The sequence below is a fragment of the Lissotriton helveticus genome, chromosome 3_1 (genome assembly GCF_964261635.1).
Source record: "Lissotriton helveticus chromosome 3_1, aLisHel1.1, whole genome shotgun sequence".
In the NCBI taxonomy this organism is placed as follows: Eukaryota; Metazoa; Chordata; class Amphibia; order Caudata; family Salamandridae; genus Lissotriton; species Lissotriton helveticus.
Window position 1 is genome coordinate 1,771,222,293 of NC_136061.1, and position 25,432 is coordinate 1,771,247,724.

A 25,432-nucleotide genomic window follows, 5' to 3' on the forward strand; every position below is an offset into this window, starting at 1 on the left:
GGGGTGGGTTGGGAGAGGGGGCATTGTGCGTTACGCCACGCACGGCGTAGCAACCCCGAGTTCGTGCCAACGCGTCTGATGAATCATATTTTATAACGGGCCCAAACGTTTGATTCCAGGAAATGCATTACAGGCAGGTGACCGCTAGCGCCTATAACGCAAATAGCCTGTAACTTCCGGGGTCACGACTGGGCCTGTTCTGTGTACAGGCACAGGTCTTTTTCCCGGTGGTGCTTGAAATTCAGTACACCATTTTTTAGTTATTCAGCTCAAATCGAAAGGTGTGCATTCTGAATGCTTATCAGATCTCTCAGTCAGGCTCATTAACCCGCCGGGCTATCTTATCGGAACGGGGCCTTGCAAACAGGTTGCTAAGGCCTTTTGTGCGCGTACAATAGCTAAGCGTCTACCTTACTGAGACTGGGGCCTTGGGGGCACCTAACTGGGATTTTCCAGGCGGCGAGGTTTCCCTGCCCTTCCCGCCACTGCCCCTTTTGTCTGCGGGACGAGCTGTGAATATCCGCCCACTCAGAGGTGACGCAGTGGCACAGGTAGTGAATGCAGACATTCCCATTCAGCAGGGCGGGTCCCATCGCCTCCCATGCCAGCACCTGCAGTCTGTGGTACAAAGGGAGGGGGCGGCAGTATGCCGCCGGCTTTGCGGTTTTAGTTTTGCATAATTCGGCCACTCTGTCACTTTAATCTGGTCTTTCATCTTCAAGTAAATAACTCGCACCTTAAATGAAAAATAATCACGGGTTAAACTAATCAGTGAGATGTGCTCGATTTTACTTTGTGAAATTGTAGATTTGAGTAATATGCAGTGTACCTGCTGTAGATAGTTTTTATAACTGTCCTTTAACCAGTCAAAACGAAACCTAAGAGCCGCGCGCGTAAGCTTCTACCGTAGACAGCTCACGTCGCGCGGCTCTTAGGTTTCGTTTTCCTAAGCGCATGGCAGAGTCGCACTCGCACACATGCGCGCTCACGAGGTCAAATCCGAGATCCGCGACGGAAAGCGCGTGCACCTCCCCTGTCCCAGCGCGTGCACCTCCCCCATTTACAAAGTATACTAAAGTATACACGAGGTCCCTTCGCTACGCTCGACCTAAAAATGGGAACTCACACTCCTGACAGGTACATCAGAAGAAAAATGAACACAGAGATTATCCTTTAGCTGGAGTTCAAAAGGGCAACAGTAGAAACACTGACTGAGCAGAGCTCAGGGAGACTCCCTAGCACACGTTCGGTAAGAAATCTAAGGGTAGGGTGGCCCTGCAGGGGAAGGATATTCTATGGTCTAAGCTCTGATTGGCTGGAGTTTGTATGTTTATAACAATGGTTATTGGTTACTAAAGTTAAGGAATTCTTATGGGCTTTACAATGTTAAGCTTTAATACTGCTATTTTACTGTTACCATGGTACTACCACCATGACAACGGGGAAGTTTCAGCCATGTGAATCTATAAAAGATACAATACTGGAGAAGTTTTGTTACTACTTCTTAAGATGTCAACTGTTTTCAGAACGGGAGATGGATCTTTGCTATATGCACACTAGAGGGTTATATAAAGGGAGAGGCTACCCCAAACAATTTAACAAAATTGGGAAAGGATGGGTAGATGAGGTCTAGTGTAGAACTGACAGGTCACACAGGACTGGAGGAGTAGGAGGGTTGACACGCCCCTACGAGGATGGTGCTTGGAATACATTGGTCATGGCTAGCTACGAGGTGGTTGGGGCGCCCACCTCCACTGTGTGTGGTGGAGGAGGGCTGATAGAAGCATGGTGGCCCCAGAGGAAGGAGGGTGGGAGAAGAGGTAGGGGAGAGGGCTAATTGATGGTTGTATTAGATGTGATGCTGTTTTGCAAAAAACAATATGCTACATTAAAACAAAAAGTAAAATGGTGTGCCTATCCAGGAACATAACAGACAGTCTGTAAAACCCTGCACAGACCTGCAATGAATACAAGAGGACATTGGGAGTGGGCTCAGGGATGTGATCTCCAAGCACCGAAGACAATATTTGGGAGGAGCCTTATTGGACAAATATAGTCTACAATATGCATATTCCTTTAGACCCTGAAATATGGCTTAACGAGAGTTCTAAGAAGCTAACAGTAGAACTGGAACCTCCACAATGGGAATAATGTGTTGAAGTAAAAAAAACAAGCATTGGCATAGCCAGTTGGGACCTTATAAGCGTTTAGTTATCCAGCACAATATCCTTGGTGTAACAACATCAAGTGTTGCATGGCTAAAACCTTATAAGGTCCCAAAGGTAAGACCTATTGGCTATGCCAATGCCTGTTTTGAGTTAGTGTCTCGTGCAGGTATGCCACTGTGAGGTAGAGATGCTGCGAGTGCTTTTACAGGAGCCCCTGTGACATTGCGCCTCTTCAAAGTGTATCTTGGGTCTGGTGTAATACTTCCAGCCCCAATTCCCGTCTTCTCGCGCCCAATGCATCCTTAAATGTCCCATGTACAGCCGGGGTTGACACTCATATTACCCCTGCCCTCCAGTGACGCTTTACCTGTCACAGGCGGTGGTGGTAGATGTGGATGTGGTGGATGTGGTGGTGGAGATGGACGTGGTGGTGGAGGTGGACGTGGTGGTGGAGGTGGACGTGGTGGTGGAGATGGACGTGGTGGTGGATGTGGTGGTGGTGGATGTGGTGGTGGTGTTGGATGTGGTGGTGGTGTTGGATGTGGTGGTGGTGGTGGATGTGGTGGTGGTGGACGTGGTGGTGGACGGCTGGACGTGCTAGTGGTGGATGTGGTAGTGGTGGTGGATGTGGTAGTGGTGGTGGATGTGGTGGTGGACGTGGTGAAGAACGTGGTGGTGGATGTGATGGACGTGGTGGTGGACCTGGTGGTGGATGTGGCGGTGGACGTGGTGGTGGACGTGGTGATGGTGGTGGACGTGATGGTGGTGGTGGACGTGGTGGCGGACGTGGTGGTGGTGGCGGACGTGGTGGTGGTGGATGACTATTGGGAAGGAGGGTGCTTGCAGAATGCGGAAGGAGGATCTCGAATGGGGCACATGGGAGAGCAGAAAGAGGCCGAATATTGGAAACAAGCCACGGCATTGCTCTGGTTGATGTTTGGGAGGGGTGTTCTGTGCAAAAAGGCAAAACGGCGCTCTAGTAAATAAATAGGTAAAACAAGTGTGGTACGTGAAAGTGACCGCGTTGGAGCTGAAAGTGCACAATGTGCTTAATGAGCCATGACGAGGGAGGAAAGCCACGCTCGTTCCCGCGGACCTTAGGCTGGGGCAGAGAGAAGATGGGACATGCACCTGCCATTGGCCAATTGCGTGATGTCTTTCTTAGAAAGACGCATGCAAAGGCCAATAGCAGATGAATTAAACAAAAGCACACGCACAAGTATGTGTTCCAAAGTTTAAAACCCTTACTAAATGTCTCGCAGAGCAGCGCATGCGCTGGCTCAGGCGAGACCTAAAAATGAATAAGAAAAACTAGAATATTTTCTTTTTAAAAAGCCATTGAGTAATAAGAGCAATATGCACATATGTCCCGCTCTATAGGTAAAGGCAGGCAGGGGTTCCGTACATTAGTGAGCATGATCTGGCAATTTAGGCCTGGGACCATCTCAGCTACAATGCTTAGTTTATTTTGAAATATCTAGACAGTATACTGCACTTTACAATCTGGTATGATGAAAAGAGACTGAAAGAACTACAGACCACACAGAGGAAAAAGTGGCAAAGTTAATCACAAGGACAGGGGCACCCAGGAGAGAGCTCGAAATAAGTTAGGTGAACAAAGGCCCCAATATACAAATAGAGAAGGAAGACTGAGATAGTATTACGATCTCTGAAGGACAGAGCTACAGAGATGCCAAAATAGGAGAAGGTTACAAGGACTCACATGGATTGTAGCAAAGGAACGAACACACACCCACAAGAAGTATAAATACGCAACTCTATGACAGCTCAGTTAATCGAAGGACTTACAGCTAGTGGGTAACAGATGCATAAATACAGAACAGAGAATGTGAGGGTAACACAAAATCCCGCAATGACAGAGTTAAAGGAACAAGAATGCCTCCTCAGGGATAGAATGGGCACAGCAGAACAGAGAAACGATCAGCCCTAAAAAAGGAGATGTTCGCACACCCAGACACTGGAATTGTGGTAAAAAAAACTAGGAATGGGCGTGTTTAAGGTTCAAGTGCAGACAGTATGACAGATTAGAGCCCTTACCATCCTGTGTTTGTATTCCTCGGATGCTTCATTGACAGCGGTGTCCCAGGCGTTGGGGCCGCTAGCATACACCTTGTTGGGATCCAGTTTCCAGTACCTTTAGTGAAATAAAAAAATTATTATACAAGATGGGGTCACTGTTTGACTGAAAAACAAAATAACAAGAGACCGGAATTGTTCAACTTATTTATTTCTAATGGAGTGCTGCTTAAGTAACACATACAGGCTAAGAGGAAGCACATCCACAAATTGAGGGATGGAGGGAAAGCAAGAGGCAGAAAGTGAGGGGAAACGAACGAGATAGAGGGATAAAAAGAGGTGGACAGATGGAAAAAGAGGAAACAGGAGGGAGCAGGCACGGAGAAGCACACAAAGGCCATGTCTGATAGTGCTATTAAATAAAGGGCTCTATGAGCAATGCCTGCTGAACATTGCAGATAGATTACACTGTTGCTCTCAAAAGGCCCAGTTCATCTCAGTTTATCCAGGCCATCCGTCCAATCCTTTCTCATCTGTATGCGCAGCTTCAAACATTCAAGCAGCACAAACCCTTTGGTTAGAAGAAGACAACATTGTTGGCTTCCTAACCAGGGGCAGCAGCACTCATTTTATAGGGGTGTGAGGGTCTTTTTGTATGAGGGAATCTGTTCAAAATAAATGATAAATAAAATAAAAAAAACTTACTTTACTGGTCTCCCAAAAGCCATATTGTCTTCCTACAAAATGAAGACATTGTGTGTTACTACAACTGAACAGTAGGATCACGGCATTTTCGTGAGATAAGCAACTTCTTCAATCAAATGTCATAAATGGGATGCACATGCCATAGAGAGTGTCTGTAAAGTGTGTCAGCATCCCATTATCCAGCTTTAGACTTCACAATTTGTACTTTTTAAGGAAAGTAGTTCAGTTCCAGGCAAACAACCGTTCACTCACCAAAGCTGGCCCCACTCAGGGATTTATGCCCAAAAACTTAAGGCAGTGGTGGAAGAAGCATCTGCGGTAGAACCCACCTGACCTGCTCCTCTCAGTGTGTTGGGGAGCATTCCGCTTTAACATTACCCTCAGTTTTACAACATTATTTACCAACTGATAATTCAAATACCATATTTCACTTTCTAATCCCTTTTTTCCCGCCACCCAGGAACTCTGTGCCTCGTTACTCAGCTCATGCCCACTGCTATCATCCTTAATATAATAGTCCCCACATTACCTGCATCGACTGCTGTCTACCCTATCGTATCCATGTCTAGATGAGGTCTCCCTCCCCTACCACCAGCTTCTGCTGTTTCCCATCTCCTTACTACTTTGCTGACTTGCCTATTCCGTACCCATAGTGTCTTGCATTGCATGTTGTCACCTCCCACAACATTTGCTTGCAACCCACTCTCCTGTCTCTGCTTCTTCCAACACTTATCCCTGGCTTAGTTACTAGACACATTTGTAGAAAACTCCAAGTCATCTATGTACTGTCCCAGACTCATCCTCCCATGATGGTCCTGTCTCCACTACATCTCCTCTTCCATCTCTCCTGTGCCTGCTTTTTCCTGCCTCCCTGAACCCACCTTTCGCTGCCTCCCCTCTCCTGATGCCACACCTCCTCGCTGTCTCCACTTTCCAGTTTCACATCTTGTTCTCACTCTTTCCCCCACATTTTGACTCTGTCCTTACCACCCATCATCTCCCCCTTCCATGCTTGTCGCCTCTCCTGCTACCCTACTCCCTCTATTGTCCCACTTCAAACCACTGCTGTTTTTGCCTCAGCCACTGATTAATTTGTTAATGAATAAGCCCCGGGGCCCAAGGTTCTGGTCAGAAGCCTGAAGCTGGCACTATCAAATGTAAATGACCAAGGCTAGTTAGTCTAGATGCCACCTCAAGCCTCTTTTAAATACCAGACACACCCTGCAACATTATCTCAGTCTTTCCCATTCTTTTTAATCCCTGCTTTTTTGTCACTTTGTTCATTCCTCGTCTTTGCCCCTTTTGTGCCTTTCTCTCTCTTGCTTTGGATCAAAGTTTGTGGAGGAAAAATAAGTAGCATTCCCAGATTTTGAGAAGCAAACAACCAGTACAGACATAAAAGTAGGACTGAAGCCTTTAATCTTACCTCTGTGTCTGGCCTGTATATGTGTATAAACATATACAGAACAGACACAGAGGTAAGATTAAAGGCTTCAACTTTTAACTACGTTTTAATCTTTTTTTAATGTATATATATATATATATATATATATATATATATATATATATATATATATACACACACAAACACATACATACATATATACATACATACTTACACATATACACACAGATAAAAAACAAAGATTAAAACGTAGTTAAAGTTACGAAAAATGTATTTATTATTTCTATACAAACTAAATGCAACCAGACAAACATTAAAAATTCTAAAGTTGAAGTTATACCTTAAATGTATATTTTACTCATCACCTTTAAATATTTATAACGTTATTTCTACTTTTGAAACAAAGCAAACTAGAAGAACACAAGCATTAGAACTTGTAAAATGTATCCACAACCTTCACGTTATTTTTATTAGCACACCATCATACACAATGTACTCACAAGCCACACAACTGTAACTTGTTATAACAGAGTGGCGTACAGTGGAGTTTCAGACTAGAATAGTGTAGAGTGTAGTGTTATTGAGTGGAATTGCCTAAAGTGCAACAGCATGGAGGGGCGTGTTGAGCAGTAGACTGGAGAGTTGTAAAATAAAGTGCCCTAGAGTGTAATAGCGTACAATGGACTGGCATAAAGTGGAGAGGCCCGAAGGGATGTGGTGTATAGTGGAGTGATGTAGAGTGTAATAGCGTAGAGTGGAGTGGCATAGAGTGAAGTGCATAGAGTGGAGTGTGGTAATTGAAACAGACATAGCGTGAGTGTTTGAACAGATGTAGATGGAATGTGGCAGAAATAAAAGGTTATAATGTGTAAATGGTAATTTTTGTTAGTAGGTGTAAATAGTTTAAGTAGTGTTAAAGTTATAGGTGCTAAACCATTTAGATATAGTGACGCAGTATACCGCGGTATATACCAATGCAAAGGCAGTATGTGATTGGCTAATGTCTGTCTTTTGAAAACGTAAAAAGCAACCATGTCGTTTTCAGCACACTTTCCGTTCGTTCAGGGAGAGGGCCTTAGATTTGGTAAGTAGTAGGTATTGTTGTTGTTCCCTACCTACAACCACTTTATTATAGTGGTAATAGGTAAAAAAAAATTATATTTCTCTATATATTTTTATAGCACTTTACAGAAAAAAATTAAGTAGCAAAGTCATTTCTAAGTATTACCGCAGAATATGTAGACTTTTTTGCAAATAATTAAATACGTTAAAAAAAATTAATACACTCTACTACACTACATTTGCAAAGTATAGTGTATTTTCAATTTTTTAACATATGCATTTTTTTTAAGTACCGTGGTAATTCCTAGGAAGTATTGCGGCACTCCGTATTTAAAAAAAAATCTTAACATACATAAACTTGTAAATAATTTTCCATACTTATTACCACTTTAATAAAGTAATAATAGATAGGGAAAAAATTAAAACCTAATACTTACCTATATCTACGGTCATAACTCAGAACACGGTCAAAGTGTACTTCAATAACATGGCTACTACTATGTAATATACATATTAAAGGACAATTATCTATATCCTTGTAAATGTGTGCCCAATTACCCAGTGTCAGCCACCACGGGGTAGTTATGGTGAAGACCACGTTTCCACAGGAAATAGAGTTTTTGGTCTGCTAATAACTTTAGCACCGTTAGACAAATCTTTATGAAACTTTCCCAAAAAAGTCCCATCCACATCAGCTTCTTCTTTGAAATTTTCGGGCTGATCCGTCAAGCGGGCCGAGAAAAAGGGTACAGGGGTCCCAAAATGCATTTTCCTGTTGCAACCCATAAAGGCTGAATGGAAGTACATCAAATTTGGCAGAAAGCTAGATCCTGGTGTAAATCAGTTCAGCAGTTTCTGAGAAATGAAGGTTCAAATTCTATGTATATTTCATGCCAAGAAGGATCTGCAGAGCCAATAGATCTAAAGATAATATCTCTAAAAAATAATTTAAACAGGCACTGGCATAGCCAATAGGTCTTGCCTTTGGGACTTTATAGTATTTAGTCATGCAGCATATTATTCGGGGTGATACAACATCTACTGTTCTTTAATGTGGAAGCTTTGACAGTAATAGGCATAATAAAAGCACTGCATTGACAAGTGCTTTAATACACCAAAATGAAGAAAAATAGAGTTTTTATTAAATAAATAATTTGCCCAATAACACAATTTCAGAGAGGAAGGCACAATGCATCCATGTTTTCGGCTTTCACTTTGTACAAATCAGTAAATAAATGGGTATCAATGCGTCTTTCCTTATGCTAAGGTTGGTTTTTATCGCAGTGCACTTTTCAAAATACAGCAAATACTCGACCGGAAGATTATTGGAGCACTTTACATGAACACCAGTTCCATTATACAAGGTCACATGCAACCAATGCAGACCATGGTGTGCTATGGGAGCACTGACTCTGGTCCGAGCTGTTGCATACCAGTGCTGGGTGTAGTGGAGCACGTTTTGTGCTGCACTGGTCATGATGTCAGTGGTGTAGCAACAGCACATCGAGTTCCAAAGAAAGCAATGGAAATGAGATCCTATCGCTTTGTTTTGAGCAAAAAGAAAAAATAACCACAGAGTATGGTGTAGCGGGTTCCTTAAACGCATGAGCTTGGAGCCTCTGCAACTACTGCACTTTAGTGCGTGTTTTCGTGGAAGGACACCGGCCATGGTGTTGGAGAACTGACTGTCACAGGTGCACAGAGTACTGGCTGATGAACAAACAGGATGTGTAATGTAAAAAGAGATGTTTCCAATGTTAGCACTCACAACCGCCATATAGGCAAGAAGGTTGTCTCTAACACAAAGCAATTTCTGGAATGTATTTATCTCCAGGGGCTTTGCTTGTTCTCCTATTCACTCTTTACAATGTTGGCAATGGCGCGTAAGAAAATGTTTTTTTTTCTTTTGCTGCTGCCACTCACCATGACCAATCCCTTGCCACTAATAGCCTGTTTCAGAGCTCTGTTTTGACTACCCCTGATTTCACAACACTAGCATGTCTTATTCCACCAACATTTCAATGATTTGTGCGGTTGTTTAGTTGGCATGTCTTCATCAGACAGACAGCGTTGTTTTAACAGCGCAATCAATTTACAATCAATCCAAAATACTTTAGACAGTCAAGTCCATTAAAGTGCCATAAAAAGATTCAAAGAATCAGTACATCATTTTAGCCATGTTATGTTAAAAATGATTCCGCGAAAACCAGCTTCTCAATCGTGTAGGTTCAATCAATTCATGTAGAGGAGAGGGTTTTAGAGTGTGTTTTGATAAAAAACACTTGTGCTGTATGAAATGTGCATTTCCAATAACATATAAGGCAGATAGTTTTCACTCTTGGTGATGAAATTGCAGTGCCTCCTGCGGTAAGCATGATAGTCGATGTACTTTTCTTCCAACATATGCCTATGCACACACCAGTAGTATAGTATACAATAGTGAAGAAATTATATAAACATGTAAATACAATGTCCAAGACAACAAAAGTAATCAGAAGTATGAAGCAATCGTTGATAAATTTTCGGAATGTTTAATGGTTCCACAACCAGCCGACACGTGTTTCGTCGCGTTGGTACAAATCCCAAGCGACTCCTCAGGGCTGCGATGTGTGTCGCGAAGAATAAAAGGTCGCTCCACAGGTGATAATTCCGCCCAGGCATGGCACGAGACCAGAACAGGCTGATGAAAATTGTTCTTCAACTCAAAACAGGCGACTCGGGTAAAGGTTGCACAGTATGTACGAATTGGAGTGGTTATAACCACTGGTAGGTGTCTTCAAGTATCGTTGCTAAGACGAGCGGTACTGGTAGGGGTCGCGCTCGTGCGGCGATCTTCAATATTAGATGCCCGGGAGTAGGTAATGTCAACCATACACCGGAGGGGATCACTCGCAGTAAGGTCGTTTTCCGACGTGAATCACAATCCTGTCTCCCGGGTCGCCGTGTTCCAAAGTGTGGACACTTAGGAACACGGGACAATTTTCTTCAGCCTGTTCTGGTCTCGTGCCCTGCCGGGGCGGAATTATCACCGGTGGAGCGACCTTTTATTCTTCGCGACACACATCGCAGCCCTGAGGAGTCGCGTGGGATTTGTACCAACGCGATGAAACACGTGTCGGCTGTTTGTGGAACCATTAAACATTCTGAAAATTTATCAACGATTGCTTCATAGTTCTGATTACTTTTGTTGTCTTGGACATTGTATTTACATGTTTATATAATTTCTTCACTACTGTATACTATACTACTGGTGTGTGCATAGGCATTTGTTGGAATTACATTATTATATGTCAGCCTTCCCGGACATTCTAGAGCGGTTAAAGGGTTTTTCCACTCGCCAGTTGCACCACACATTAGATTTTCGCTGTTACATTCTTGCGTACAGGCAGAGTGCCCCTTTTGTACTCTGTGCCTTCCAAACCCTGTTCTTGTAACTTCGATAGTTTTTGTGTTAGCAGTGGGGTTGATAAAAACCTGTGGTCTGAATAAAACAAGTGATTGGCTGCATAATTTGTAACTGTAGTTCTAACTCACCCTGAGACGCTGTGGCCTTTAAAATTATGTTTTTTCCTCAATGATTTGTCTGCTATGTCCCAAAAATGTATAATTTTGGAAATCGCCTGCGGCTAAGCATTGTTCAGAAGATAATTAACAACCGCTGGAAGTGTCTGTGAACCCTCTTTAATCAGCAGATGCAGGAGAAATCTTGTGCGATCCTCGAGGAGAGAAAGGGAGATCAAGAGCAGGTGTGGTAAAGATTCCTGAAACAGGCCACGCAGTCTGCATGTTTTAGTGTCAGGTGTACATGTAGTAAGTCTAATGATGACAAATAGCCCATCCAGGGTTGGTAGAATTTTACTTTATAATGTGGTTAAAACGGTTCCATTATGTATTTTTGGGGCGCTCTTCTGGCATAGCTGGTGGGAACTAAAACAGCATGTTCTCTTTTGGCGAAAGCCTGGTGATTTGATAGAAGAGATTGAATTTTTACCTTTCTGTTCTAGGCTGTTTTGAACTGTGGATGCTGTAGTTTTAAGTTCCTCAGATCTGCCGCACCTATTTGCTCCAGTGCAACATAACGGGTGCAGGCCTAAACGTTTGATTGACATGAGCTACTGGGGAACAAAACTTCCAGCCAAATGAGATTGTTCATGGATCCTGGCTCTGCTACACGTGCTGAGTGTATTTACTTTAAGATACAAGCCTTCTGAGTAATTAGTTGGTCACTTCATGCAATTCCATCCTGATCTGGGCTGGGGAGATGTTATGCTGTAATTTGAATAGTGATCTAAATTTTGTACTCCGTGAGCTGTTCAGGAAGCCACCAAATTTCCCAGGTAAAGCCTCTGTCCTGTATGCCAGCATTGGAAGGAGTTTGGCAGTATTTATTTTCAGCATCAATTCAAAGGAGAACTTTTTTGTGCTTGTAAAAATCTTAGAAAAAGGCAGATTGTAATGAAGCCAATTCAGGTTTTAATGAATTTAGGTGTAGTAAGTGGCATACGTTGTCATCTAGCCAGCATCCCAAATATTTATATTTATTTGAGATAGTCAGACTATTGTTGTTAAGGTGCCAATGGCCTTGTTTGATCTTTTTCTGGCCAAAAATCGGGATGTTGTTTTTTCGTATTTGATTGTTATGTCGTTCGCACAACAGTGATTATATAAAACATCTAACAGTCTTTAGAGCCCCATCGGATTTTGGCTTAAAAGAACGACATTGTCCGCATAATAGAGCAAGGTCATATGATGATGTGCTAATCTCGGTGCATGGCTGATTGCTCGATTTAATGCGGGTACCAAGTCACTCACTTACAAATCAAAAACAACTGGTGCTAATATGCACCCGTGCTCGACGTCTTGTCCGATGTTCATTTTATCAGAAACAGCTGTGTGAGATCCCAGTTTTACTCTAGCCCATGTATTAGAATAGAGCACCAGAATGCCTTGTAGTAATGGTTCTCGGATTTGCCAGGCTATGAATTTCGACCACAGAAGTTGGCAATTTAACATGGTCAAAAGTCTTGCTATCTATATATATATATAAAAACAAATGTGTGTCTGTCTGTCTGTCCTTTATGCATTACTACACCAGTAATACGATCGGCATGAATCTTTGGGAAGTTGTTGAGTACACTCCCGCAAAGGTTTCTGGCATAACTTTTTTTTAAATAAAGCAAGATTAGAAGCTATTCGAATACAAACTGATCAAGCCCGTTCTTCTCAAACGAACGACCATCGAGAATCGCTCCGAAGGTGAATTCCTCCAATGTAAACCGGCCCTCCTCGAGAGTAGCTACACGCGTTGAGGGGGCCGGAGAAGCTTCCCAAACATGTCGAATCAGTCTTCGTTGTGCCGAGACGGAGTGTTGGCGAGACGATGCGGGATCTGGAATGAACCAGAGTCGTGATGGGGGCGCAATGTATGAGCGTGTAAGCGCTGTGCTCTCGCGATCGCGTTCAAAAGTATACCAAATGAGATTAGGCCTAATCCGGTTCGAAATAGAACCGGAGGGAAAGTAGTCTAGGGTGAAAGACACAGGGGCCAATATCGAGTGTGAGACACAAGTATCATTAGAAAGCGTACACAAACCAGAGAAAAAAGTTGAAATTTCACATTAAAAGGCCATTCTGAGGTATTCAGAAGATATAGGCCAATCCCAGAAAACATAGGAAAAACTTAATACTAAATAACATCCTATTTACATATATAGAAACTGTTAATACTAAATAACATCCTATTTACATATATACAAGTATCAGATAAGCAGAGTAAATCAATAACAAGGATGTCGGAGAGATACTTATCTCTCTGAGCAGCAGCAACATTCCTTTCTTCTGAGATCGCAGCAACGCGCGACGGGTAAGCTAGTAGTCTATAAAACAACAATAGAGCTGTTCCTTCTTCTTAATTTGTTTTGCTGCAAGCATCCTTACAGCCACATGGTTGTCAATGGTGTCAGACAGTGTTCTAAAACCAGTTTAGTTGAAAGGCAGTATGTTGTTTGTAGCTGCCTATTCTTCTAATTCCTCCAACAGGAGAGACACAAAGTATTTTGCTACAACATCCAGCAGTGAGATGTGTCGGTAGCTGTCGGGAAGTGAGAAGGGATCTTTTTAATAAATGGAATGCAAGATTGAACCTTGCCAGGAAGTTGGAATAGATACACTGATTATGCAACAATTGGACAGATTTTCCAGAGCTCTGGAGCAATTGTTGTCATGTTTGTAAACCAATGATGGGATGCTATTGGGACCTGGGGCACTGTCAGCTCTGCTTTTCCAGATTAATATTTCTATTCTCGTAGCATTGAATGTTAACGCATATTGGATACGTTTTGCATCCACTGCCACAGATTTCTGTCGTATGATCTTTTGTTTGCTAAGAGGAAAGTGTTCCAAGTGTTGGTTGAGCATTTTAGTTGTGGCTTTATACAGAATGATGACATATTTTATCCAGATCTCTGCGGTGACATTAGTTTCATTTATCATAGTTGGTCCTGAGCTTCCATTCAAATTATTTATTATCCAGAAACATTTTGAGTTTTTGTTTTGACACGCCTGGAAGAGTTCCGTCTGGAGTGATTCCTTATATTTTTGTTTAGCTAGCCAAATTTGTTTTTTGTACTGGCTGCGCATAGTTTCGACTTCGATGTGCAGGGTGGAATTTGATGGTGATTTAAGTGATAGCACCTTTTTGCTCAATGTTCTTTTCAGCATCCTTAGGTTTTTTGTGAACCATGGTTTAGTAGCTGTGAACTTTATGGATAAGGTGCCTTGTTGACTACCGAACAGGGCACAAAGTAGCTTTTGTGCTAGGAGATTCCAGTCAATAACTGTAGAGATTGAGGGCATGCCCAGGTTAGGTGATTGTGCTTTCCAATTATAATACTTTATGGCAACTTCCGCGCTCCATTTGACCTGTCTGCAGTTATGTTGCGAGTCTTTTGAGCCAATAAACCTAAAAGTGGTATGGGCATTGATGGAAGTTTTTATGGACCAAACCTGAAGCATGTGGGCGCTTTCACAGCACGGATGGATGGAGTATGAAATGATGGTGTTAAAAAGGGTGACGGAGCAGAACATAAAATCTAGTACTGCTGATATTTTTGTTGTAACAGCACAATAAATAACACTTTCAAGATTATGAAAAGCCAAATTGTTTATAGAAGCAATACAAAAAGCCCTATCGCAGTTGACATGCTATTTCTGGAGAATCTATGGCTGGCAATCGGTGACAGGCATGAGGCAAAACAAAATTGTATGCATTTAGCAAATTAAATGCAATTAACTGATTTGTAAAATCAGTAACACTACCCTGAATTCCAAAACTGGGCTGCTTGCATTTCATACGTAAAATGCATTCTAATCATTTGTTCAACCAGCGATTGCAACGAAATACAGACGAGCAAAGCCTACACTGGTGCCCTGTACTTTGTTGGAGCACTCTGCTGAAGTAGTTAGAGCAGGTGTAAAGCCCAGTGTGGGGGTGATCGTCTGGTCAGGCCACCAGCAGTAGCTTCACTGACAGGAAAGGTAGCTGGTTAAGGTACGGCACACCACACCACTCCACTGCACTGCACTGCACTGCACCCAGCCAACCACTGTCCAGAGGGAGCTCCTGCCACCTCAGCCAATCACTGTTGTCGAACTAGCTCCCAGAAGGCAAAAGAACAATGGAAAACTCAAGCTTTCCAGTGCTTAAAAGGGAAAAGAGAGCGGCCCCTGGCAAGCAAGAGTCGTCGCAGGACCATTAAATGCAAATGAAAGAGTGCCTTAAGAAACAAATTAATTCAAACGTAAAAGCACTAGAAAACACATACAATGGCGGGACAAAGAATAGCGTTCCACCAGTAAAAAAGTACTGCAGAAAGACACACCAAAGAGCAAATAGAAAGTGGATGGCATGGTCTAAACCCACAGAGGGATTACAGGGTGCGCTGCCTCTAGGCTCAACCTAAAAAATGTAAGGGAGGCAGGCTAGGGATACCCTACTCTCCTAGGCCACGGATATGAGGTACTGATTAAAAAAAAGTGGGGGGAGCTCCCATCATTTTCAAATATAAGCCCACCAGGGTGGACCAGGACCCGGGAGAATCAGCGCAATTAGTTATTTTGCGTAGGGGGCGTGCAACCTCCTCCCCAAGCCTCAAAGAGGCCACAGGTACCCCATCTCCCAGGGTGCGTTTGTGTATGTGTGGTGGGCGGGGTGTGTGAAGGTCTACCTCCCATAATTGTAGACCAGTCCTGGAGCCCGATCGAAGCAATGTCCCATGGAATCTCATCCCAGGGGACATTGCTGTGCCCTGCTCAGAAGAAAGTGGTAGGCAGTACAATCTTAATTCCCTGCCTGCAGTCTCCTGGGAAGGTAACACAACTTTGCTCCCACACAGTGGGAGCACAGAAAAAAAGCTGCTCCTGCTAGGCAGAAGCAACGGAATAAAGCTGGCTCCCGCTGGCACCCAGGATGGGTGCTTGCTAGCGAGCCAGTAGGGAACACGGGGGCCTTGGGGACTCCCCCAGGTCAATTGACATGTTATGGGAGCCTGAGTGGGCTCCGGGGCACCCACTTTAAAATAATGGCCAGCTCCCACTGGCACCTACTATGGGTGCTGGCATGGGGCTCCCTCCATGGCCTCAAATTTAATATAAAGTTTCGGTGACCATGGTGGCATCTGGACACTCCAAACGAGGAATAATAAATAAGCGGCAGGGCCCACTCATTTATCATTCAGTGCACCCAGCAAGAAGCACCCCATAATCCACTGAGGACTTTTTATATATAATTTTGGATCTTAGTGGTACCAAGCATTTTTTTAAATGTTGTAGAGGTCTGCAGGGAGTGCAGCAGCCCCCAAGAAATGTTAAGAAAAACACAACAGGTCTCCTGGGTTATTGAATGCATGACAACAGGAGAGTTTACCATATGTTTCCAAAGTACTCCGACCCAGAGTTGTATGCTCTATCCATTGTGGTAGGTTCTGTGGTTGTGCTTTTTAAAACTGTTTGAAAAAAAGGCCTTAAATAATTGTTAATGTTTTTATAAAATGCTTTATTGAAAGTATTTTATGACACTCACTATCATTAAACATTGCAATGTGTGAATTTATAAAATGCACATTTGATTTTAGCTTTCAGTGACTTTTTTAGAAAGCCAATAGGTCTGATTTATATAGGTTGATATAGGTGATCTTTTAGACCAGCTTTTTATATTTTGAAATTCTTAGACAAAGCCAGTAGGTCTGCCTTACTTAAAATGACACTAGCTAAATGACATGACTGTAACACGTGACTTAAAGTAACTTACTGACGAGCTCGCCTCACACTGCTAATTACCTCACATAATAAATACCTCATGACCTGTTCCATGACATTATTGATAACATCATGGTTACATCTGAAATTACACCTTTGATGACAAAATTGTGCATGGCTGGGGCCAGAGTTATAGTCACTTCAGGTCACAAGTTAAAGTTACTTGACAGAACTGTAACTGGTGAATTTCAGAGGTTTTCACCCAACTATAACTTTCCTTTAACGTTTGTGTTTTTTCAGTGAATGTCTTGCCGGCCTCCTCAGCTGCCCGAAAGAAACAGATAAATTACTTTTCTTGTGGAAAGGAGAGCATACGTTTCCATTCTGCTGTGCAGGATGAGTTGACATTTGTCCCAAAAACCGCGGCTTGTATTTAAAATTATGAAAGGTGTTGGGATAGTGGGACAGTCCTCCAAAAACCTGGAATGTCTGTGGGAATACTGGACATCTGGTCACTTAAAAATAACCGATTGTCCCCAAAACCACCGCTGATGGGCCTCACCTGCACCATTAACCCAGATTAAGCACTGGCCTCATCACTGTCACTGCTGCTCCACGGTCTACCTCATCTGTACCTTCCTTCACTTTCCTGTTCCCCTTTCCCTGTTGGTTCCCCACTGGCAGCACACACCCCTGCCTCTCTCTCTCTCTAATGTCCCCATAGGAATCACGCCAGTTTCCACCTCTACTCCTGTCCCCACTTTCTCACTGCCAAACCATTGTCTTCCTAGTCTTCACCCTCTTCTAAGACTGCCTTGCTCTGGGTACCTCCTCACATAGCCCTGCGTCAACTGGCTCCACCCGATCCTCATCTGCCCTCACCTCTCTACTCACCTGCCAATTCTCCTCCTCAGTCACCAATGCTCTGCGGTCTCATCTATTGTCCCATCTGTTTCACTATTGATGTCACTGCATCCCCAATTGCTTTTCTCCACCCTCTCTTGACCCTGCCTAGAGCTCTCCCATTCATCCATGTACATGCTCCTAACACCCATGTCCTCACTGCAGTTCCCACAACCCTACTCTCCTGTATGTACCACTCCCTCTCCCATCACCACATTGCCCCTACCCTGTATCCCAGACTTTGCCCCTTCTGTCCACTGCCTTTCCCCTCTTCACTCCTTGCCTTTGTTCTACGGGTCCACTGCTTTGCTTCTCTCCAGACCCGCCTCCCTTTAACTCTATTTACCAGTAGGCACTTTGAAGCAGCTTTAGGACAGAAAAGGGACGTTACAGATAACGTAAAAAACATAGCATGGTCTCAAACATGAAAACTTACCGACACATAGTAGGGTCCCGCAAAGTCCCGGATTACCCCGGCTGATGTGCAAATGCCCATGTGACCGATGATTGGGAATAGCCACCTGTTGAAAGAGAGGTCAGACAGTCAGAACTCTGAAGACTCCAGACAACCTTTGCTTTCATGACAATTAGATGAGAAAAGACAGCTACGGATTAAGCCCCTAAAATATTCGAAACAAAACCAAAGTGCATTTAAAAGCTTTAGTGCACAGAAGTAGTATCGTCCAATATTTTGAGAGAGGTTCCGAAAATCACACAAAACTGTCTTGAAAGGAGTCACAAGGTTTCACTGTTCACAGAAGCCAGAAATGCCAACCTAATTGCTGCGAGTTGTGTGTGTGAATATGAATTTTGAAGTATCTTAAATGTTCCCAGTACTGGAACACTATGCCTTCCTAGACGAGTTTACACAACTTTTCTCTTCTACAAAGGCTAGAGATTGCTAAAGACTGAAACATGGACAGTGCAGACTACACACCTAGCAATGGACCTGAAAAACAATTATGCCACAAGTAGACCCTTTAAGCTCATTTCTCACCAGGAAAGCTGCCCAAGAGTACTGAATTCTAATCACCCTTGAGAATCCCATCCCAACTTGTAGGAAGGACTGTAACTTACTGGCCACAGTCCTTGCAATTACGCATCCACACCCCCTACTCCTCACAACCAAGTTCATCATCTTTAAAGAGTCACCAAACTCATCCATTGAAAAAGGTCACAACTTTTCACCAGCAGTATCCTAAACGCAACCAAGCCCAACTTCAAAAGAAAACCAAGCATTGGCAAAGTCAATAGGTCTCTCCTTTCAATGGCGTTACCTGACATTTGGTTTTACCAATGGGTTTTCCCCAATGCTGTTCTGCATTGGCAAAAAGAAAAGAAAAAGTTTGTTTACAGATATGATACAGCATCGGCAAAAAAAAAAAAAAAAACGAGATGTACACGCATGCATGTCTTGATGCATGCACACGACGTATATGTCTTGACGTTACAGCAGCCTCTGTAAGTTGACACATAACAAAGCACCCATTTTGTGTTTAAATTTAAATTGGAATTGTAAATTATAATTTTAAAAAAGTGTATGGAAAAGCACATTTTCAAAGAAAGAAAGTGCCCTGCCAGGAAAACAGAAAAAACAAGCATTTACAATGCAATGGTCTCGGCATTATTAAAGGTAGAGCTATTGGCATTGCTCATGACAATTTTTTTTAATTATAAATAAATAGCATTGTCATTTACATTGCCAATAGCTTATTCGTTTGCATATGCGAGACCTATTGCATTAGCACCGACACGCAGGGGCAGGAGAGCAAGCACAAGCAACGAAGGGCAGGAGAGCAAGCACAAGCAACGAGGGGGCAGGGGCTGGAGAGCAAGCACAAGCAACAAGGGGGCAGGGGCTGGATAGCAAGCACAACAAACGAGGGGGCAGGGGGCAGGAGAGCAAGCACAGCCAGGGGGCAGGCGAGCAAGCACAGCCAGGGGGCAGGAGAGCAAGCACAGCCAGGGGGCAGGAGAGCAAGCACAGCCAGGGGGCAGGGGAGCAAGTACAACGAACGAGGGGGCAGGAGAGCAAACACAGCCAGGGGGCAGGAGAGCAAGCACAGCCAGGGGGCAGGAGAGCAAGCACAGTGGGGGCAGGGGAGCAAGTACAGCCAGGGGGCAGGGGAGCAAGTACAGCCAGGGGGCAGGGGAGCAAGTACAGCCAGGGGGCAGGGGAGCAAGCACAGCCAGGGGGCAGGAGAGCAAGCACAGCCAGGGGGACAGCCTCCCAGATATTGAGGCATACTACTGAGCATGCTAGAACGATAGCACAGACTTACTTTTCCATGCACAGCCAGGGGGCAGGGGAGCAAGCACAACCAGGGGGCAGGGGAGCAAGCACAACCAGGGGGCAGGGGAGCGAGCACAGCCAGGGGGCAGGGGAGCGAGCACAGCCAGGGGGCAGGGGAGCGAGCACAGCCAGAGGGCAGGGGAGAAAGTACAACGAACCAGGGGGCAGGAGAGCAAGCACAACCAGGGTGCAGGAGAGCAAGCACAGCCAGGGGGCAGGAGAGCAAGCACAGCCAGGGGAGCAAGCACAGCCAGGGGGACAGCCTTCCAGATATTGAGGCATACTACTGAGCATGCTAGAACGATAGCACAGACTTACTTTTCCATGCAACTTATACACAACAGGAAGATTCATGCACGAATAGAATGTTATATTTAGTCTTGTAATTCCATAAATGCATTGAGGCGCGATGCATTGGTTAGTAGTGCTGACGCTCTGAAGTGTTATCCTAACCTTCCCTGATAACGTAGCAGAGGCTCCCAGTACTGGAGCAAGGTGCTTGTAACAAAAGTACTGAGTCGTCAGCCTGGGACATGGCTTTCTTATTTAAAGAGAAAGGAATGATTTAGGATCACAATCTTCAGGTCTGCTGGCGAACTCGCGGATGGCGTTTAGTAGACTCAAAGGGAGTGTGGCCTGTAGTGCATTATTAGTTGCAGAACTAGATTGTACATTTTCATTTTGTAGACAGTTTACCAACTGAGAAGCAAGTTATGTAGTCTGATGGTCTCCCAGTCATTGTGACAAGACATGGATATAAAATCATACACGTACTGCTGGTAGAGTCTGTTTCCTAAGCCACTGGGAGAAGGGAAAGAAAGTTTAGAGGAGGGAGACGAAATTGTAGAAGGGGACGTTCTATTGAAGTTGTCAATAACTAGCTCACTGAATCACCCTCAAGGCCCTGAACTGTGACTGATCTACTGCTTTTAACAATAAAAAACACGCAGCAGGGATCGGTACCATGGCCGTCCACTCTCACGGTTCTAGTTCTTGGGAAGAGTCTGGCCAGCTGTGATATCACAAATTGAGCTGGAAGGATGACCCTGTCTGGCATCCCTTACCCAGCCCGAGGCCAGTACCGTGCAGCACTACACACCATACTTGAAGGACCTGAGGCAGGAGGCATTGGGAGGGTTAGCTTTAGAAACGAGAAAGATGACCCTGCCAGGGCATAGCTGCTCCCATGTGGATCACCAGTGATTACTAGGCAGTGTTGGAGAGATTCTGAGTTTGTATTCACTGTTAATCATTGGGTTGACGAGCTGGTTGCGAGCGACTGCCAGCGCCTTAAATGTTTCGAAGATCGATAAAGGAAATGACTGTCACGAATATTTGTTAACCACTTGGATGCTAAGGTCCATGATAATCTTCCATGTAATTTCCATTGAAATCAATGGAAACTCCATGACGACCTGAGCTCGTCATGAGCGTCGAAGGGGTTAATACATTTACATAAAACTTACCACACAGCTCGTGCGAGCTAGAAGACTAGTTGTAATCCCGCACGGTGCTGGGGATGGTACGCAGGGAAAGCATTGTTAATTCAAGGGCTTCAGACACTTGTAGTGAACAAATGCGTGGCACAAAGATGTTTACTGACTGTTGTTGTTTGCGTAGAAAAACTGGTGAGGACGGAAGTTTGTCACGTTCTCTGACGGCTTCATGGGCTGTGTTCTCGGGTTAGGAAAAAACAGAACAGAAAGAGCAACCTAAAAATTTGCACTTCCGCAGATTCTCTTGTAGATCTGCATAACATACCATGGGCCAGTGGCCCAGTGCGAGATGTGCCGCCTTGTGCTGCCCCGGCTGTGGAAGGACATTCACAGCTCCATTATTCACACTAACCCTAGCCACAAGGGGCCTGGGGCGACAGGCACCCCATAGTAAGCCTTGGCCCCCGCAAATGGAGGAGCAGCAGGCAGGGCTGGCAGATCAAGACAAGAAATATCTTTCCAAAACAAAAGCTCCGCTCATATTAAGGCTTTCTTCACCCATGAATATGTTCAGCGTGCAAGTCAAAACTAAAGGCCTGCGCTGCATCGCGAAGACAACTTCAAACCCATCCCTTCGTTTTCAAATAAGACAGACTGCACCTGCATGGTCGTCCACAAAACTAGGTGTAGATGCACCAACATTTCGTGCAGTGCAACTCAGCAACCAAATGTGCTGGGCTGCATTTCTTGAAAGGAAGAGTGCAGAACAGCGCTCCCCCTTCGCTAGTGCTCTTCCAGCCTCCCTTGTGCCATAGGGTGACCAGATTCTCAACACAAACAAGTCGTGCGGTTTTCTTTTTGAACAGTTTGACTTTTCTGCTGACAATGCCCCTGCTAAGGTCCGTATTATTAGTCTTCCAACCTGCCCACCTTGGTTGCCCACTAGACTCAAATCCTGGGCCGAGAGCATACGTTAAGCCTGTTCCCTTGCTACAAGACAGAAAACTGTCCGGATCACATACTGTTTGAAGTCCCTCATTAGTCTTCTCCGTGCCGGCGTAGACATTGCTGCACGATGAAGTAAAATAAAATAACTTCTTCACACTTTCCCTAATGCAGAAATGACCAGTACACCCCCTTTAAGAACCCGGAGTACAAACAACCCTGGGATGACGCGCAGCGACACCAAAGCCAAGGGAGGCAGAACATTCGGCAGGGTGACATCGCGGGGTGGAACTACAAAGTTTAGCTCGGCCATCACCAGAAAAAATAGCTCGCAGTTCCGCAAGATTGCAAACTTACTATCACCACTGAATGATTTATTTAGCGGGAGGGGGGCGGGAAGAAAGACGGACAGCAGGAGGGGGGTGGGAAAAAGAATACAACAGCACAGCGGCCGACCTAATCAGCGGGAGGGGGGCGGGAACAAACACGGACAGCGGGAGGGGGGCGGGAAAAAGACCACGGCAGGGAAAGAATACAACGGCCGACCTAATCAGCGGGAGGAGGGCGAAAACAGAGGCGGACAGCGGGAGGGGGCGCCATCACCGGAAAAAAAAGCTTGCAGTTCCGCAAGATTGCAAACTTACTATCACCACTGAATGATTTATTTAGCGGGAGGGGGGCGGGAAGAAAGACGGACAGCGGGAGGGGGGTGGGAAAAAGAATACAACAGCACAACGGCCGACCTAATCAGCGGGAGGAGGGCGGGAACAAACGCGGACAGCGGGAGGGGGGCGGGAAAAAGACCACGGCAGGGAAAGAATACAACGGCCGACCTAATCAGCGGGAGGAGGGCGGGAACAAACACGGACAGCGGGAGGGGGGCGGGAAAAAGACAGCGGGAAACGAGGACAGCAAGCCTACCTCATCTTAAGGAGCCGTAAAATGGCGGCCAGAAGTTTTCGAATTTTTCGGAATCGGGGGCGTGGTTTTGTGGTTCTGAGTGACAGACTACGTCACTGTCTAAAGAACAGCAAAACTTACGCCCCCAAATCCGAAAAAGACGGAGCCTATTCGGAGGGACGGCTCTCTCCTCCAATGGCTGGCCTCCGTTTAGGAAGCCAGCCAATGGAGGGAGAGCCAAAAAGAGGGAGGGATAAAGCAGCCCTCTTACTAACAATAAATCTCGGACTTCCGGTTCTGCCTTCGGCAGACCGGATATTACCGAGACCTAAAAACGCAAAGGGGAGAAGGCTGTTAGAAGCAAGTGGAGTGATAACGATGCCAAAAAGTGGCACAGTGGTAGCTGGGTAGGTGATTGCTGAAATGTTAATAAAAAAATTATTTGGGAGCAGGGAAGAGAGGGGAGAGCAGCATAAAAAGGAGAGAGTAAGGAAACGCACACACCTTCATGATGTGCTAATAACAAGCAGTGGAAAAGACATACATTACGTAAATGCACTTCGTATGTTACTCATCCTTACGCTTTTCTGTCCATTTATCCTTCTACTAATTTTTGCGGTTAGCTAATTTTTGCATTTACTCACTTACCAATATGAAGTAAAAAAAAAACTCAACAAGCAAACGCAAGATAAGTCCCTAGAATAAAAATAGAAAAAATATATGTTCCCAACTAAACTTGTAGGCACATGCTTGCAAAAGACGAAAATAATATTAAAAATATCTGCCACGTTAAGAAGTAGTGTACTTGCCATCTTGGAGTGGCAAAAACTATGACACTGTGCAACTCAGTAAACAACACACTGAGAGGCCATCTTTAAATGCTAAAGTGTATTGTGTATCGTTGCACTGACCGAGGACGTCAAGCATTATGCTCTTAAACATGTAGGCCATTTTGGAACAAAACTAATGATACGCTATGGAAAATACCATTGCAAGTTGGCCCTCTTGTTTAGTAATAGTGGCTGCACAGGAAGCAGCAGACTGCAGCTAAAGTGAGACGCAAGAGGCAGTCTAATATAACTGCCAGGAGAACTAGAAAATTCTTTAAGAAAAGAAAAAAAAGATGGAAAGAAATGAAAGGGTATCTATAAAAGAAAGAAGTAGGAAACTAAAGTACTGCCCCACAGGCCCAGACACTGAAGTGCACTAATTTTCAGGCAAATGTGAATATGATCAAGCAAAATACAGTCATGCATAGGTAAACAATGGCAGAAATGTGTTTAACCCACGGCCCTCTGCAGTATGTTGCCATAGGGAGACGTAGAATGTAAATGGGACTCGAATAAATAGAAGGGGGCTAACCCAAGGCCTTCTATGTATAGGTATGTATGTAGTGTTTATGTGTTTTTATTACGAGAAGGGTTTTGCAGACAATTGCACCTGCCAGGCCCTCCAAAGAGAGGTTATCTAGGATCAGTCAGAGGGGGTAGGGGTGACTTACACAAAATTCATTGCCTGCTGCAGCATTCTTTAAGAATGTATGTAATAAAATGTCGGTCTACAAACTATAATCCCACTGTAATGGAAATCCCAATTAAAGACCTCTTCTTTTCTTTTCACAATATATTAGACAGGCTTACTGCCCTGGTCATAACGTTTCATTACAAAATGAGAAGGCCTAAAACATCTAATACAACATTCCCCAATGAACCAATCAGGCCTAACGCCTTTATAATTAGATTGTCACCATACACAACTCAGTCCTAGTGTATTCTGCGCTTTCCAATAAGGCACCCATCAGGCAAATATGCCAAAAATTACAAATATGTAAAAAAATACACTTGTCAAAAAAAATATGCAACTTCTTGTAAACGGGTTTAACACGTTTTATCACAGTTCAAATCTTCCATCTGCCTGGTTGTCAGGGAGTGACCAACACCATACTCCTTGCCACTACGGCACCAATAGCTGATAATCTATGTAAGAAAATAGCCATCGGCAAAAAACATATGCTATTCACTATATTTATGTCAGACATAGTGCTTTTGACATAACTTTTCATGATAAACAGATCAGACCTTTGGCACCTGGCATAACTTTTTCCAATGAACCAATCAGGCCTACTACCTTGATCACTGGTTTGTCAGCATTTGCAACTCCGGCCTATTGTAATGAGCACAAGTTTTGTAACAAAGCAAGCATTGGTTTAAATACGTACAACGTTACAGCTTGCAAAACAATATATACAAACCCTCCTAAAATAGCATAACCGGTATTCTCAAGGGATAACAGGGATTCTCAAGGCACCAACCTACCTCCGGAG

At 44.3% G+C, this 25,432-nt stretch overlaps 1 protein-coding gene across 1 annotated transcript in view; it reads right to left on the reverse strand.

Moving 5' to 3' along the window:
- Positions 1-25,432, reverse strand: part of TMEM222 (transmembrane protein 222) — a 139,563-nt gene that overhangs the window by 37,878 nt on the left and 76,253 nt on the right. The window contains exons 2-4 of the mRNA XM_078682612.1: positions 17,972-18,056; positions 4,911-4,942; positions 4,227-4,323 (exon numbers count right to left, since the gene is read on the reverse strand). Coding sequence (XP_078538738.1) covers positions 4,227-4,323; positions 4,911-4,942; positions 17,972-18,056 — 214 coding nt within the window. The remainder of the gene's footprint in view (positions 1-4,226; positions 4,324-4,910; positions 4,943-17,971; positions 18,057-25,432) is intronic.